Source organism: Typopeltis vanoorti, chromosome 2 (assembly GCF_054136105.1).
Source record: "Typopeltis vanoorti isolate ZY-2024b chromosome 2, IOZ_Tvanoo_1.0, whole genome shotgun sequence".
NCBI lineage: Eukaryota > Metazoa > Arthropoda > Arachnida > Uropygi > Thelyphonidae > Typopeltis > Typopeltis vanoorti.
The window spans coordinates 18,457,418-18,474,248 of NC_143550.1; the positions used below are offsets into that span (position 1 = coordinate 18,457,418).

The window sequence follows — 16,831 nt, forward strand, 5'->3', positions numbered from 1 at the left end:
ATTAAGAGTTTGAAAGAGGTGTTGTGATAAGAATCCATGTTGCAGGCTTCTCTGTTCTGCAAATTGAGAAATGGGTCCATCCCAGCTCAACGATCAGTGATGCCATACTGAGATGGAAGCGCAGGAAGTAAACTGCAAATGCTACCCACAGTGGATGACTTGCCAAATGTGACTGTAGGGTGTTAAGAAGGATTATTTGTAAAAACCGATATTTATCAGCTGACATGTTGAATGCAGAATTCTGGGCATCGACTGGAACACACATGCACAAAACATTCAGAACCAACGCTCACACATGGGTTTCTATGGTAGGACTGCAATATACAAGCTCCACATTACCCAAACCAACATGCAGTGTCATCTTCGGTGGTGTAAACAGCATGTACAGTTGGATGTGAAAGCTGTGTTATGGAGCGAAGAATCATGTTGCACCCTCTACCAAGCAGATGGATGGGTGTGAGTGTGGTAGATGCCCAGTGGATCTCTTAGTAGAGTGCATAACTCCAACTATGAAATTTGGGGGTGGTATTGTAATGCTATGGCTCTATTTTTCATGGTTTGGTCTCAGACCTCTGTTTGCGGTGACACAAACATAGAAATCAAAGAGGTATCTGAACATTCAGGACAATGCAATGCTTCCTACTTTGTGGCATTTATATGGAACTGACTGTTGTCTTTCAGCAAGACAATGCACTATGTCATAAGGCTGCTGTAACTGCGTAGTTTGTGGACATGAATGTCATCACATTTAACTGGACCCCACAGAGCCCTGATCGCAACTGAACATCTGTAGGATGAACTGAAGCATCAGGTGAGGTCAAAGGGCATTTGACCCACAACAGTCCAGGACCTCATGACATGCCTACAGGAAGAATGGTCCAAAATTTCTATTGATTATCATACACTAGTATGCCTCATAGGATTGCTACAGTTATTGCAGTGAAAGGAGGTCCTACATCTTAAGGCGGGTACCATGGATGTTTGTTCCTCATACTATGGTGTCTGAGTTTTTCCAAGCAGTGCACTTCTTGTTCACTGTCATTCTCCTCTTCTGTTGTTCTCAAACTCTGCATGATGTCACAAGGATGAAATACATTTTTATAAACTGCTCATTTAATATCTCAACTATACTTTATCCTTTTACCATTTCCTTCAAGCGTCATTCCCTAATTATTCTCTTTTTCCTGCTGGTTAGGTACTGAGAGATCTCTCTAGAGTGTTTTGCTTCGTTAGCTAACCACTGCTCATACTGCACCTTTCGCTTCCTTACCGAGTCACTCTTCTTGCTTGTTCTTTGTACTCCTAATTGAACTGATTAACTGTTTATGTTGCCTACAGAAGCCTTTCTTTGTATTGTTGCTTAATATCTGCATTCATCTATTTCACACCTACCTTATTTAACACTCTGTCTCTTGGAATACGTTTAGACATTGCTAATTCTCGAATAGCACCCAAGCAGCATCGATTTCCTTTCTTCCCAACTTCTCATTCCCATGTTTACAGCTGAGAGCTGTCTGAGGTTTCATAATCTTGGTCACTAATGACATCCTCTGAGATAATCATCCAAGATCCTTGATCCTCACGTACCTTCTATTACATACTGTCTGAGGTATTTGTACCTTAAAAACTCATTCATTTTCTTTACTTTCAGATGCTATTTCGTCATCTCGGTCTATATTGACATAATTAAAGTTACCCATAATGATTGCACCTTTCTATTTGTTTGGCTATACATTTCATGGTCATTATCCTCCACATAATCAGATGTTGCTGTGGACACGGTAAAGTATTTCATTTGTGCAGTGCAGGCCAAAGATAATCTCAAACAGTTCTTTCAATATGCTGTAAGTAAAATAATGTTTATGGCAGAATGATTTTAATGAATGCTGATGGTAGGTAACTGAATCAGTGAATAGTAGAATTACTAAGTGAACACTTCAAGAATATATCATCTAGGTGAAGATCTTGCAGTCACAAGAGAGGCAAAGGCTTATATGGGAACCGAGATAAAAGAAATGGAGGTGCATACCATATTACAGAATCTTAATGCGAATACAGCTATGGGATTAGATGATAAACTAGCTCGTTTTACATGAAGGTGCTAGGGAATTATCAGTGCCCTTGATCACGTTGTTTAATCTAAGTCTCAGCTCTGGGCTTGTCCACCAAGGGGGTAAAAAGAGGGCAAATTAGTTCTAGTGCATAAAGGAGGCTCCAAAATTGATGTAGCAAGTTACCAACCGATCAGCATATCAGATGTTGTCAAGGGACTGGATAAGTTGTTCGAGAGCAAAATACAGGCATGGATAGATGGAAATAGGATACTCTATGGTGGGGGGACAACATAGTTTTGTGAAAGGTAGGTCATACTTCAGTAACTTGCTCATGTTTTATAATACAGTGACAGTTGAGTTGGATAAAGGTAATGGGTTTACAGTGATACTGCTGGATTTTGCAAAAGCCTTTGATAGGATACCACATGGAATTCTAATCAGTAAACTGCAACAAATGGGGGATGAATGCAGGGTTGGTGAGGTGGATAAGAAGGTAGTTGGAGAGATATCAGAGTAGTTTATTTAGGAGTAGTCCAGAAGAAGGCTTGTGACTAGTGGTGTGCTATAGAGCTCTGTTCTTGGGCCGCTACTATTTAATTTGTACATTAATGATATAGGAAAGGATCTGAGAGGAACTGTTCAGTCGTTAGCTGATGATGCAAAGTTGGGTAGAGTGATGGTTAATAGAGATGCTAAAATTTTGCAGAATGATTTGAATGGACTGGCAGTCTATCCAAATTATTGAGAGCAAAGGAGAATGGATGTCATTTTAATGTGGCAAAGCGTAAGGTTATATGTTATGGGATGAAAAGATTACCAACTGTATACCACATTGATGGAACTGTACTCGAGGATATTGACAAAGCCAGAGATTTGAGTGTTAGTGGATAGGGAGTTAAAGTTTAGGGGGCACATAGCAAAAATGGTTAAAGCAGCTTATCAGATTACTTGGTTACTGAAGAATACCTGACCAGCAGAGACAAGCAGGTTATTATTCCTCTGGAATAATAACCTGCTTTATTAAACCTTGATAAGACCCATCTTCGCTACTGCATGCAGAATTTGGTTACTAGGATTTTGTGGCATTGAGGAAGAGGTGGAAAGGATCCAGAGGTGAGTGACCAAGATGGTAGCAGGTCTATAGAATGAACCTTACGAGAACAGGTTGAAGATTTGTGGGTTACAGAAAATGGTTGAAAGGATGAGGGGGGGGTGATATGAGTGAGACATAGAAATTACTGAAGGGTTTTTACAAGATTAATTCAAAGGAAGTTTTTCAGAACAGGTTTCGTGGTGGAGAACTAGAAAGCAATTGTTAGATCCTGAATGGAGAACTTTACAAGTAAATTCTTTATTCAGGATTTAACATGATAAATACTACTAATTAAGGAGATATCTGCACATCAACTAATAATTATGAAGTATTATTTTATGTTATGTAATAATGTATAGTCCATGTATGCCATATAGTGAGGTTATTCCTGCCTAACTGAAATGAGAAGCAGAGAATTTTGTGTCAAAATAGTAAGAATTGTGTAAGGGAATTGTTAAGTTATTTGTAATTCCCATTAAGCTGTCTAGTACATTAAGAAATTCTGAGAAAAATTATAAGTAGTAATCTGAAATAATCGTGTATAATCTGTACAAGTCGAGCGTAGCGATGGAGGCTATACCTACGTGGAAAATGACGTCAGAACGACTACCTGGAACAATGTAACCTAATAGATTAGGGAGAGTGTAGGATCATCCAAGGGGCATGAACGATGGGGTTTGTGGGTGAAAACCACATCGAATAGATGGTGCCCGAAAAGGGTGAATAAAAGATGAAGCGTGCCATTTTTCCTCTTCGGTTCCTGGATTCGAGTTTTAGGAGGTTTGTCGGGGGAGTCGTGAGAGAGCGGTGGATCGACTACGGTGATGATGGACGGCTGGTTCTTTTCTTGAAAATGCTTGAAGATTTCCAAGCGGAGCTGATCGCGATATGACGGCCTATGCGGAATCGAGCCTTAGCAAAATGTCCCATTGGAGAAAGTTTCCTGCAGAACGATAGACAGCACGCCACAGTCGGAAATGATTAAAAGAAAAGCGTAGTGCATCGCCAGGTGCAAAGACAGCTGATGAATATGGAGTAAGGTAATCCAGATCTACATGAGATGGCGGCATGAAATCTGAAAGGATCTGGTAACGTAAAGATTTTCATTCTATGTTAAAAATCGCTTAGAAGAATAAGAAATTTGTGTATACTGTAAACTTAAAGGACACTAGTAGAGAACTTTTAAGTGAGAAATTGTGAACAAACAAGAATTGTTGATAGGCAGTATTTTGATTGAGAATGGCTAGGCTTGCTTAATGAAATTTAGAATTATTATAGTTATTGATAGAGTATTAATGAAATTGTTCAATGCATGTTCTGTGAATAACTTGTGAAAGGAATTGTATCCTAGAATATAATTCTAGGATATAATATTACTAGAATATAATTCTAGTAATATTATGCTTACACTTAATCTTATCCTTTCTTAATTGAAGAATTTAGCATACTCCGATTCATTGTGTTAGTATGAACCTTAACTTGGAGTAAATTTTGATCCATTGAGTATTTGAATTTTCTTAACTGTAAATGTTTTATGTTTTCCAATAAACATGTTTTTTACCTTATACCTGAGTTTATGCCTGATTACGAATTCAAACCACCACTTATGAAATAGAACCTTTTGGCAGGAAGGAATTTAGGCTTAATTGCTTAAGTGAGATTCGAGTCACGACTGCTAACTGAATCTGCACAGCGCTAGTGTGAGATTAATTATTGTGTGTATCCCTTTTGAATTTAGAATTATTTCCCTGAACAAGAGTCCCCTCTGTTATAGGATGTTGGCTGGCACAGCATAATATAAATTTTGCCAATATCTGAAGAGGAGATAAATCTGAATTAATATTTTAAGGGCACGACAGTAGATTAGGAGGGCTATTTAGTGGTAGAACAAGATATAATCAAGGGTAAACAACCATAACAATAGAGCAGCTGGTAGGACTTAAATTGAGTGAGGTTAAAATAAGAAAGGATTAAATCAAGAAATAATAAAGTAAGTATAAAAACAATTAAATAAATATATAACACAACCCTTGGAAACTGACTAACAGTGTAGTTACCAAGGGTGTTAGAACTAGGTTTTTTGCTTGGAGAGTAGTGAATGAGTGGAATAGGTTACCAGTCTGTTGTGGGTCTCATGCCTGTGAATGAGTTCAAAGTAAAATATGATAGATACTGCACAAATGTTGGATAGTGCTTGACATGTTTAGGGCCTACCTTGTTGAGCCTAAGGACTTAATGGAGTAGCCAATAATTTTTATTCACCTTTCATGCCATACTGCTCACCACCACTTCCACTATTTTCCCCCTTGCATAGGCACAATTTTCTATCATTAACAGCACTCCACCTTCTTTTTTTTTTTTTTTAGTTTCTATTTTTATATATTAAAAAAATAAAAATAAACATATCCTTCAATCTCTATTCCTGTTAGGATATCATCCTTCTCCAACCATATCTCATTTATTTCAACAATTCTGTTACCCCTGTTTCTGATACTTCTAGTATTCATACACAACATAACAGTTCATTTCTGGATCTATATCAAGTTTCACTGATATCACTTATAAGATGTGGCTTCTCCATGCCTTCTTTGAGCTATTCCTCTCTGTCATTACCCATCCCAGGGTATTCCATTCCTTTCTTGTCTATTCACACTTTCAGTTCCTCTTTGAGCATCATCCTTTCTTAAGCTGTGTTCTCCTGAGTTCCTTCTTTCCCTTTTTTGTCTTGCACACTTGTTCTTTCATCCTCTACACGCATGCTGCCCTTTTCTTCATTCATAAGCACCACTTTATTCTCTCCTTCCTTATTCTTTTGCTCTTCCCCATTGCTTCTTACTTGCTCAGATCCATTCTCTGTATTCATTACTCTCCCTTCCAGCAGCAGTAGCCTTTCCAAATGACTTATGCCAACACCATTCAAATGCAGTCCATCACTTTTAAACAACTTCATTTGACCTTTAAACTCATTCCACACATTAAAAAACTACACTCCTTTCTCTTTACACATTTCTGATAACACATCATTCATAATGCTTGTTCTCTGCCTCATCACTGTCATGTTTGGCAACATACTACTATTCCTAATCACACTATAATTTATTCTTAACAGCCTTCTGATTTTCAGTCTTGCATTCTCCTTGTTCCTGGTGAAATCATTTGTTCCTACAACTACCATAACAACTCTGTTGCTTGCTCCTCATATCTGAAGCCTTAAATTCTGCCTTCCTGGAAACAAACCTTGTCTATCTTCTCATTTGCCACACCTCTAATCTAATTATACAATGCCACTTGTAAGTCTTTAGTTGCCTCTTTCATTTCAGTTTGATAGGGACCTACCTATACAGACAAGGAAACAAGTACACATCCTGTACCATTTTAGATAGGCTAATGCAGAACTACCCATCATGATGGAAGAATTATGTGATGCCCTTAAGTAAGTATAGAAAAATTAATCCTGGAGAAAATGGTAGATTAGTAGAACACAATCATGAGGTTCAGTTTCATGAGGTCATACTGGATATGTTCAATGATATTTTAACTACAGAAAAAATTCCCGTGCAGTGGCATAAATCCTTGATTTATGCCACTGCACTGGAATGTTTTATGTAATATCAGTAACTATAGACCCATCAGCTTTATATCATAAACTGTACAAAATATTTATCCATTATATTAAATAGAATCGCATGATTTTTGGATTATGCTCAGCCATATGAACAACTGGATTCAGAGCAAGATTCTCTACAATAGATCATATCCAGACTATTAACCAAGTAATATTAAAAACAAATGATATAATCTTCCTGTATATTTAATATGCATCAATTTTGAAAAAGTCTTTGATGCTCTGTATCAGTCAGAAATGATAACCAGCTTAAAATAAGCTATCCCATTAAATTATATCAATTATTAAAAATTTTATATCAAAACGCAGCAGCTAGTACAAAGTTGAGGCATCAGGGAAAGGAATTAGGTATTAGGGAGAGCAGAAAGGCAAGGTATATAGAAGATCTTATATCACTCAAATTGTTTTCTGGCACATTAGAAGTCTTTAAGAAAATGTCATAGGAAAGCTATGGAATTAACATCAGTGGAAAAAATTGCTCTGATGACTTTGTTCTTTCAGCAAAAAATAAAGCCTTAAGAAATGCTGAATGACCTTAACAGAGAAAGCAGGAAAAAAGGTTTAAAGATTAATGCAACTAAAACCAAACTGACAAATTCAGATCAAATCAAACTAAAATTAACAAATAATTGTATTAAAATTGTGAAGGACTATATCTACCTTGGTCAATTAGTTTGTTTTAAGGATAAAGAAATAACTAACTAGAAGAATCACACAAGGAAACAACAAAACATTTTGGCTATATAAAGATTGTTAGATTTATCTGTATGCCTAAAAAAAGAAAGCTCGTAAATATATGCTTTATTCCAGTGTTAACCTATTGAAGTGAGACATGGGCAAAGACTAAAAAACAGGAAGACAGATTACATGTGGCCAAAGAGCCTTGGAGAGAAGAATCCCACTCATAACAAAAAGGGATAGAATAAGAATTAGAGATGAATAGGGTGAAAGATATTGTGAAGTATTGTAAAGAGTGTAAATGGAAATGGGTTGGCCATATCAGTAGATTGCCAGAGAAGATGGAGGGATGATCTACAAAGGTTTGACATAAAATGGTGGACGTTGGCTAAAGACAACTAGAAAGTTAATGGAATGCCTATATCCAGCAGTGCAAAGAAATTGAAGAAAGCAATATTATGGATAGAACAAGAGATCTGTTTAGAAAAGTAAATGATGTTACAGGGAAGTTTTTATTCCTAGATTACCAGTTATAAAATAATTCAGGAAAATGTCTGATGGAAGAAGCAGTGAAAAAAAGATGGAAAGAGTATGTAGAGGATTTATACACAAAATATTGAAGGAGAATTTGAAAGGATAGAATTTGTTGAGGAACTCGTAATGAAAAGTGAAGTGATACCTGCAATGCAACAGCTGCCAAAAGGAAAAGCTTCTGGAAACTGATGGAGTATCAGTGGAATTATTGAGAGCAGCTGGGATGATGTAGTGAATATATTGACTGAAATTTGTCAACAGGTTTAGAAGAAAATATACTGGCCAGGAGATTGGAAAACATTGCTATTCATCCCAATTCCAAAAAAATTCAAATTCCAGAGATTGTGGGAATTATAGAACCATCACTTTAATTTCACAACACAAGTAAAGTTATGCTGAAAGTGATCCAGCAAAGGTTGAAGCCATATGCGAATAGAGAAATGCCACAAGAATAGGCAGGTTTTAGGAGAGGTAGAGGAACTAGACCAAATAGCAAATATGAGATGGATTATGGAAAAAACAAGAGAATTTCAGAAGGAAGTATTCATCTGTCTTATTGATTATAAGAAAGCTTTCCACAGAAGATCAGTGGAAGTACTGAGCATTGAATTCTCTTGATAAAATAGCTGTATGACAACCAAAAAGCTTACCTAAAAACAGTCTTTGTAGAAACTGTGTTAGAGTGGAAAAAGGGGTGCAGAAGGGTTGTATACTGTTGCCCTACCTTTTTTAATATTTATAGTGAATATATTATGAGAATGGCTGACTTAGACAAAGATCCAGCTGGAATTAAGATTGGTGGCAGAAAAATGATTTAAGATAGGCAGATGATACAACCCTCATATCAGAAACTGAGGAAGATCTGGAGTAGTTGATTCTGTTGGTTAAGAGGGAAAGTAACAAAGCTAGGCTTAATTTAAACATCAGCAAAACAAAAACAAAGGTGATGGCTTCTAGCAGTAACAAAATGAATTTATGGTAGAGTGAGATGAAACAGAAATCATTGAAGGTTATAATTTACTGGGATCCTGAATCAGAAATTATGGTAAATGTAAAGATGAAATTAAACTGATAGTCATGGGGGGGGGGGGGAAGCTATGTTGAACCTGACAAAAACTACGCAAGATAGAGGTGCTAATAAGGGCAAAAAGTTGGAATTGTCAAAGCAATGATATTTCCAGTAGTGATATATGGATGTGAAAACTGGACTCTTAAGAAGACAGAAAGCAAATTGATTAATTTGAATTATGGAATTGGAGGAGACTATTAAGAATCCCATGTACTGTAAAAATGACCAATAAGGATTTTGAGAGTATAAAGACAGAATGCTCCTTGGAGGCTAAACAGAAGTTAATGTACTTTGGACATATTATGCAAGCTGATGAATCATTGGAAAAGGCAGTTATGTTGGGGAAGATTGAGGGAATGAGAAGAGAAAGATCACAGAAAAGTTGGATGGATAACATAAAAGAACTTAAAAGCTTGAACTTATAATTGCTGAAAGAAAGGACAGCTGGCAGAGTGAGATGGAGAGAGCCTTTGTTCACAAAATCACCAAGAGTTGAAAATGACTAGATGGCACATAACAATATCCAGCTGTGGATGAAAAGAGGCTAAAGAAGTCGTTAGAGAAAAAGAGTGGCAATAGTAATCAAACTAAACATGAAGATATTCTTCAATGAATGGAAGAAAATTCCAAGTAGATAATAAAACATTTGAATATAAGAAATTGGACGTGCGAGAAGAATGATTGTTACGGGAGATTTTAACTACAGCAGTATAAGCTGAGAAGAGGAAAATGCATGTATTAATATGGGAATGGAATTTCTAGAATTCTTGAGGGACAAATGTCATAGGCAACATGTAATAGAGAGAACAAGAGGTTCAAGAGTTTTGGAGTTGATCATAGCATCAGGAGAACTGATAACTGAGATGACATCTCTCTTCCCAGTTGGAGAGAGTGACCATGTGGTTTTGACATGGAAGATGAATAGACATGCAGAGGTATAAGAAAAGGGAATATATGTGGAACCATTTCCCAAGCACTAATGATATCAACTTGGGGAAGTTCCGTGGAAGGCAGAATTGAAAGGCCAGGATATCATTAGTGCTTGGGAAATGGTTCCACATATATTCCCTTTTCTTTGATACCCTTGCATGTCTATTGTGGTGAAGGAATATTTTTTGGCAGCAATAGTAAGCTGTCTTCCGCAAGTGAAGAAGCAGACACAATTTGGTGTAAAGTGGATGACAGACAATATTAAACAGGAACTGCAGGTGAAAAAGAGAATATAAAAGAGCTATAAGGAGTGGGGTGGAGAGCAGCTGCATGAAAAATATAAAATTCAGACCAGGAGAGTGACTGGAATGGTGAGGAAGGCAAAACTGGAATATGAGAAGAGATTGGCACTAAGATCTAAAGAAAATCCTAGGGAATATTTTAGCTGTGTCCAGTAGGAGGAAGAGAATGAAAAGGGATATAAATGGAAATACAATGACTGATGCAGAGGACATAGTGGAGTTGTTCAATGAGCACTTTATTGGAGTATTTTCATCCTGGAGAAGGTTTTAATATTAGAAGGGTAGGGCATTCGAGGTTTAGAGGTGCAAGAGGAGAGAGTGTTTCAAATACTGAGTCCTCTGGATGTCAGTAAAGCTGTGGGACTGGATGGTATTTCACGAGTTATGAGAGAATGTGCTAAAGAACTGACAGCTCCTTTGACCTGCCTTTTCAATGAAAGTCTGGCTGCAGGAAAGTTCCCAGGAAAAGGAAGGTAAGATAGTGCCATTGCATAAGGATGGTAGCAGACTGGAAGTGTCTAATTATAGGCCAGTTTGTTGTGTGTCATCAGTAGTTGTTAAGGTCTTGGAGAAATTAGTAACGGACTATATACAGTGTTGTGCAAATGAGGGTAATGTTATCTGTGAGAATCAACATGGATTTGTTAAGGGGTGCTCTTGCTTAAGTAATATGATTGCATTTTATGATAAAGTGACAAGAGCAGTTGATGAGGGGAAAATATACACTGCCATTTTTTTTTTTTGGATTTTGCAGAGGCATTTGACAGGGTGCCACATGATAAGCTGATATTTAAGTTACATTCTGATACTGTCTGATAGGTATCAGAGAGTTGTGTATGGTGTGGCAATATCAAGGAAACAGAAGGTTACAAGTGGGGTTCCACAGAGCTCAGTACTGGGACCTGTATTGTTTAACCTTTTGTATCAATGACATTGTGAGGGGATATTCAGTTGTTTGCAGATGATGTGAAGCTGGGAAGGGTTATTAGTAATAGTGCAGATGTGGTATTCCTGCAAGAGGACTTGAATATATTAGACAGATGGGCAAATGAATGGGGATGTCGGTTTAATGCAGCAAAATGTAAAGTCTTGAAGTTTGGGATACATCGATTGGAGAAGCAGTACTGGAGGAAGTGGGGGGGGGAGACAGATCTGAAGGTGATGATCGATAGAAAACTGAATTGCAAAGGTGGTGAAGGTAACTGAGACGATTGCTGCAATACTGAGAAGGATACTGACCTGCAGAGATAGAAGAGTTATCATTCCATTGTATAAGACCCTGATCAAACCACACTTAGACTATTGTTCTCATATTTGGTCATATATTATAAAGAATATAGAAATATTCTTTATAATATAGAATATAGAAATATTCTTGATTGTCATTAGTAATAACCTTAAATTTGGTTCATTATACAAGAGCATAGTATCAGGAGATTTGAAATAGGAAGTGTGAACACCATTTCTTTGAAGCAGGATAGAAATACACTAAATAGAAAACTACAAAATTGTCTATAAGCAACTTCAGCAACTTTCAGATTTGAGCAGACTTTAATATACAAAATATTATTTTGTATATAATATCCATTGATATCAACATTTGATCTCTAATGATATTTAGGATCTTATATAAAATATCTAAAATATTAGAGATCAAATATTGCAAAGGTTTTAAAACAGTTTATGATAAAGCATTGATTCAAATAGGGAGTCTTCCGAGAAAGTTGTCTACAAAAGCCTACAAAATCAATGTCATAGCACACTCTTGAAGTTCAAAGAATCAGGAGAAGAAGAAATTGTAGTGTAAAGTTCGTCATCATGTGCTCTTATAGAATGTAGAGAAAAAAATCTGTGAAATCTGTATAAAAATATCCAAACAAAAACCATTTGACTTCAGGAAAATATAGAAGATAAATGTCACTGAAGTTGTAAAATGTTTTGAAGGCTAATTGGAAAGCTTTGAAATGGGGAAAATAGTACTATAAAAGTCAAATGATAATATAAAAATTGAAAATAGCTATTCTGAATATCGAGTAATTTTTTTTTTTTTTTTTTTTTTTGTGTGAGTGAATCCCATTCACAGAGTTAACTTATGACACATGTGGGATGGTGGACAGGCCAAGTGTTAGTCTAGAAATCCTACTGGAGAAATCAAATAAGACTTTTAGCTTTTGATAATCTAAATAGTTGAAGACCGTCTAGATTATTGGGAATGAAATTTATCTATTGTCTCAAGATATTCAGGCATCTATGCCTGGAGCAGGAATCTAATCCTCTGCCTCTTGGCTGGAGAGTGGAATTAGATTATGTTGAAATGAGATAAACGGTAGAAAATGTGCAGGGAGAATGTAGCAACAAGTACACTACCACAGGTTTAGCAATAAATAAAGCTGTTAGAAATGTAGCTGGAGTGGGTGTAACATTAAACCAAGAATGCTTATCTTCATAGTTCTTTACATTATCTACTATATAATTGGAGGCTTAATCAGCTAAATATCCAAATGAAATAGAGATCTAGTACCCATCATTGAAAAAGAAACAACAATGTGGGAATTATACAGGAGGAGAATAATATTAATAAAGTATACTTAGTGAAACTCAGACTTACAGAAGAGGATAAGAAAAGTTGTAGATGGAGAAACTGGAAAAGGTTGAGAACAGCTGAGAAAAAAAAAGCTGTTCAAAATGTTAATTATATGGTGTAAATGGGGCACAATGTCCCATTTACACCATATAATTAATTCTCACTTCTCACTTCAATTCTCACTGCCAATTGCTCTTCGATTGGCAGTGAGAATTGAAGGTTGTACAGGAAAATAGTATGCACCCTTGACTTGATTTATCAAACCATCTCCACTGTTTCAATTACATTATCAAACTTTTTCGTTTTCAGCATTTTTACTTTATGTAGGTAATGTTATACACAAATGCTCTACAAGATTTTTGGTAGACTAACTAAATGGAATATCTACTGTGACAATTTTGATATTAAAATCAGTGATTTAAAAAAAAAACAGCATGGAGAAACTTTAAAGCAGTTGAAATATTTCAGATCTTTAGGCACAATTTTTAGTGAGAAAAATTAAATGTGGAACTTTGGTATGTTGGAGCATCAGTTAATTTCTTTTATTTCATGATGAATCAATGTTCTCAATTTGGTTTCTCCATGACTGCAAGTCAAAGATGCAACTTTCTCTGAGTTAATCTCCATTTCCCTTCTATTGACTTTAACATAGGATCCTCTCATCTCATAGGTGGTCTACTAGGTTTTCTTTTTTGTGTCTTGGATACCAGTATATTATTTCTGAAATTCATCTCTTGTCTTTCATATGGGCTATTTGTCCTCCCATCTTTTTATCTTTATAGATAGCTTTGACCATATCTTCAAATCCAGATTTTTCCTTATTTCAGTGTTTCTTATGTGATCTTTCTTGCTTATATTATAGACTTTTTGTTTCTATTGCCCTTTGGATTATTATTAGGCTTTGTTCTTCTTTCTTTGTGGAAAATTTCATGATCTTATTTTCATGAAAAATCTTAGCTGCCCCAAAATACTGTCCTCTAAAAATATTAGTAATCATTGGAAGATGTCTTGGAAAAATCATGGGAAACCTATCTTTAATACATAACTGCTGCCTTACTTTCCAATTATTTATGTACAATTTGATTACTACTAGAAATTCCTGAAGTTCCATTTATACAGGAGATATCTTTCATTTATTTCAGTCAGGAGTATGGAAAGAACTCTTGTTAGCAGCCATCGGGGAGCAGTTCAATGGCCACATTGCAAAAGGTGAGAAGTTTTATAATTAGAACCAGTTATTCTATTTAAGATATAAGCATTTTTTTTTTTAAGCTTTCACTTAACACCGGCATAGTTAGCTGAGTGGTTCATGTACCTGCTCTCCAGCCAAAAGGCTGCAGGTTTGAATCCTGCCATGGACATGGATGTTTGTGATTGTCTATGAAAATTCTAGTGGTGGTTGGTGTACATGAAGGTAATTGTGGTTGGTGGAGACAGAGTTGTAGAGTAGGTACTTCCCTCGATGAGTCTTTGGACTGCCTGGAGGTGTTACATAATAATAATAATTAACATATAAAACCAACTATCGAATTCTTCTCTGCATAATAAATTTAGTTTAATCCTTTATCCAAGTGTAAGCAAACAAAGTTTGCACCTGAAGTATCTTCAGGACTGAGGCAACTCGTGGTAAAGGTGGACCAAGCTCTCGTCACTCCTTGTCTCAATATCTCCCGTAATGCAAAGCACATCTCCTTGTGGACATGTATAATTCTAATCATTAAGGGAAGGGCCACTACTCAGACTGGTTTCGACCTTTGATCTGAGAGAGAGAGAGAGAGAGAGAGAGAGAAAAGCCTTGTATTATGTGGTTTGGTTTTGTTCCTAATGTATTCAGTATAAGCTGTCATTTCTCTTAATCATTTTGAATGCTGCCAATTTAGATGGCATTTTTGTTACCAATCCACCTTGATAACATATGTTATCAAGGTGGATTGGTAACAAAACAACATGTTTGATGCTCTCCATATTGGGTTGAAATTCATTTCTGGGCTACTTAGCACTCTTTTAATTTCAGAACACCTTGCTATTTTGGTTTTGCATCTTACTGAACTGCACTGCTTATTAATTTTACAGCACTGGTACCTTGAATTTGTTTATCCTCAATTTTTTCATTTGTTGTAAGATGGGTGTTCATATTTTGATTTTCGTTGCTCTCATGATTTGTTTTATTTGTATTATTTCTAATTCACATTTTTTTCCTTTCCTTTATGATGTCCTGGAAGCAATTGTATTTCATGATCAAATTTCTGTAGCTCTTGCAATGATTCATGTCTAAGGTGTTGGAACAAAAACTACATGAAACTGGAATATAGATGATTTATTGACTGTAATTAATTATTTACAAGCTGAGGTGATCATATCAAGCTATCATTATCAATGGCACTTTAGCTGCACACAGCCAGTGAAGATGGACATAGAATGTGAACAAGGCCATTGACCATACATGGAAAGTGATAGTGGCACTTTTTGCAGTCAACTTCTGTGTTAATGCTGGCGAGAGAGAGAGAATAGGACAGTGCTAAAAATCTGTGTAGGATCACACCATCAGTTCTATTGCAGTTGTCCTGATTTTGTAGAACTTGAATGGCTTCCAGAAACAGTCTCTGATTTAAATTGGGATTTGTGAAATAAGCCTGGCTTTCTTTCACCTGATGAAATAGTCTTCATACAAGACATACATGCTGGTCTTTTTGGTTGCCTGTACTAGAGGGTCATCCCTGTCTGAAATACTGGGTCCCACATTGATAGGGAAGGAGAGTCCTGGCAGTCCACATATCTCAAGAAAGTGGACACTTTATTTAGGAAGTTTTGTAAATACGTTCTAATTCCATGTTTTAAGAGGGAGACTAGTTTATCTGTTGTATCTTTTTTTGTGGTGGGTGAAGATATGGTGCATGTATAGTTTGGTTGTTGGCGGGGGGGGGGGGGTTCTTTTAAGGAGTGAGAGTTTTCCAGTGCAACCAGAGTTACACTGAAAATGGATTGGGCATGTATTGAGAGTGGACAGAAAAGGTTTAAAGGATAGCTTGTTGATATATACATCCCAGAAGGAAAAGGTAAGGTTTAAACTAATTTGTTTGCTGAGAATAGCAGAAAAAGAATGGCTGAATATGCCAGAGAGCAGCACAGTTAGTTGCAAAGACAGATCTTGGCCTTATGGGGTATTGAAGAGGATATGTTGAAATTGTGGATGTTAAGTCATCAAGGAAGATGACTTCACTCTTAGGATAGTTGAATTATAGAAAATAGTTTCTGAATTAGATTAAGGAGATGAATGATACATAATTAATTAAACAAGGAAATCTTAAGGCAGAAGACCTAAATTAATAAGACTTAAAACAGACGGTCAGAAATAAGATTCAGGATTAGTCATCCTATAGCAAGAAATATTAAATTGCACATAAAGCACATGTACCATATTTGTAACAGAAGGAATCATATAGCATAGTCTTCCTTCATTTTAGAAATTATGGATTTACAACCGTGTTATAAATAACTCTTTTAATATCCCAATGTTTCGATCTTCATATTAAGATCATCATCTGGAGCATATACAAATATACAGGACAAGCTAAATTACATTAAAATTTGAATTGAATTGATTATAACATATAGACATGTTTACACAAGAATATTATATTTTAATTTGCCAAATATTTCAGTCTGAAAATAACAGACTATCTTCAGTGGCTACATAGGAACAGTTTTTAACAAGGTGGAATATCAACAATTAATCATTCAAAAGTAGAACGAGCCGCTTGATGCAACATCAAGCAGCTCGTTCTACTTTTGAATGATTAATTGTTGATATTCCACCTTGTTAAAAACTGTTCCTATGTAGCCACTGAAGATAGTCTGTTATTTTCAGACTGAAATATTTGGCAAATTAAAATATAATATTCTTGTGTAAACATGTCTATATGTTATAATCTTAATGTCACAAGTTTCTCTAAGGAATCAAA

General features: G+C 36.0%; 1 protein-coding gene across 1 annotated transcript in view; it reads left to right on the top strand.

The window, feature by feature from the left end:
- The window catches only part of LOC150108855 (eukaryotic translation initiation factor 4E type 3-like), a 125,458-nt gene that overhangs the window by 65,072 nt on the left and 43,555 nt on the right, over positions 1-16,831 (top strand). Inside the window, exon 4 of the mRNA XM_090410373.1 lies at positions 14,012-14,078. Coding sequence (XP_090266499.1) covers positions 14,012-14,078 — 67 coding nt within the window. The remainder of the gene's footprint in view (positions 1-14,011; positions 14,079-16,831) is intronic.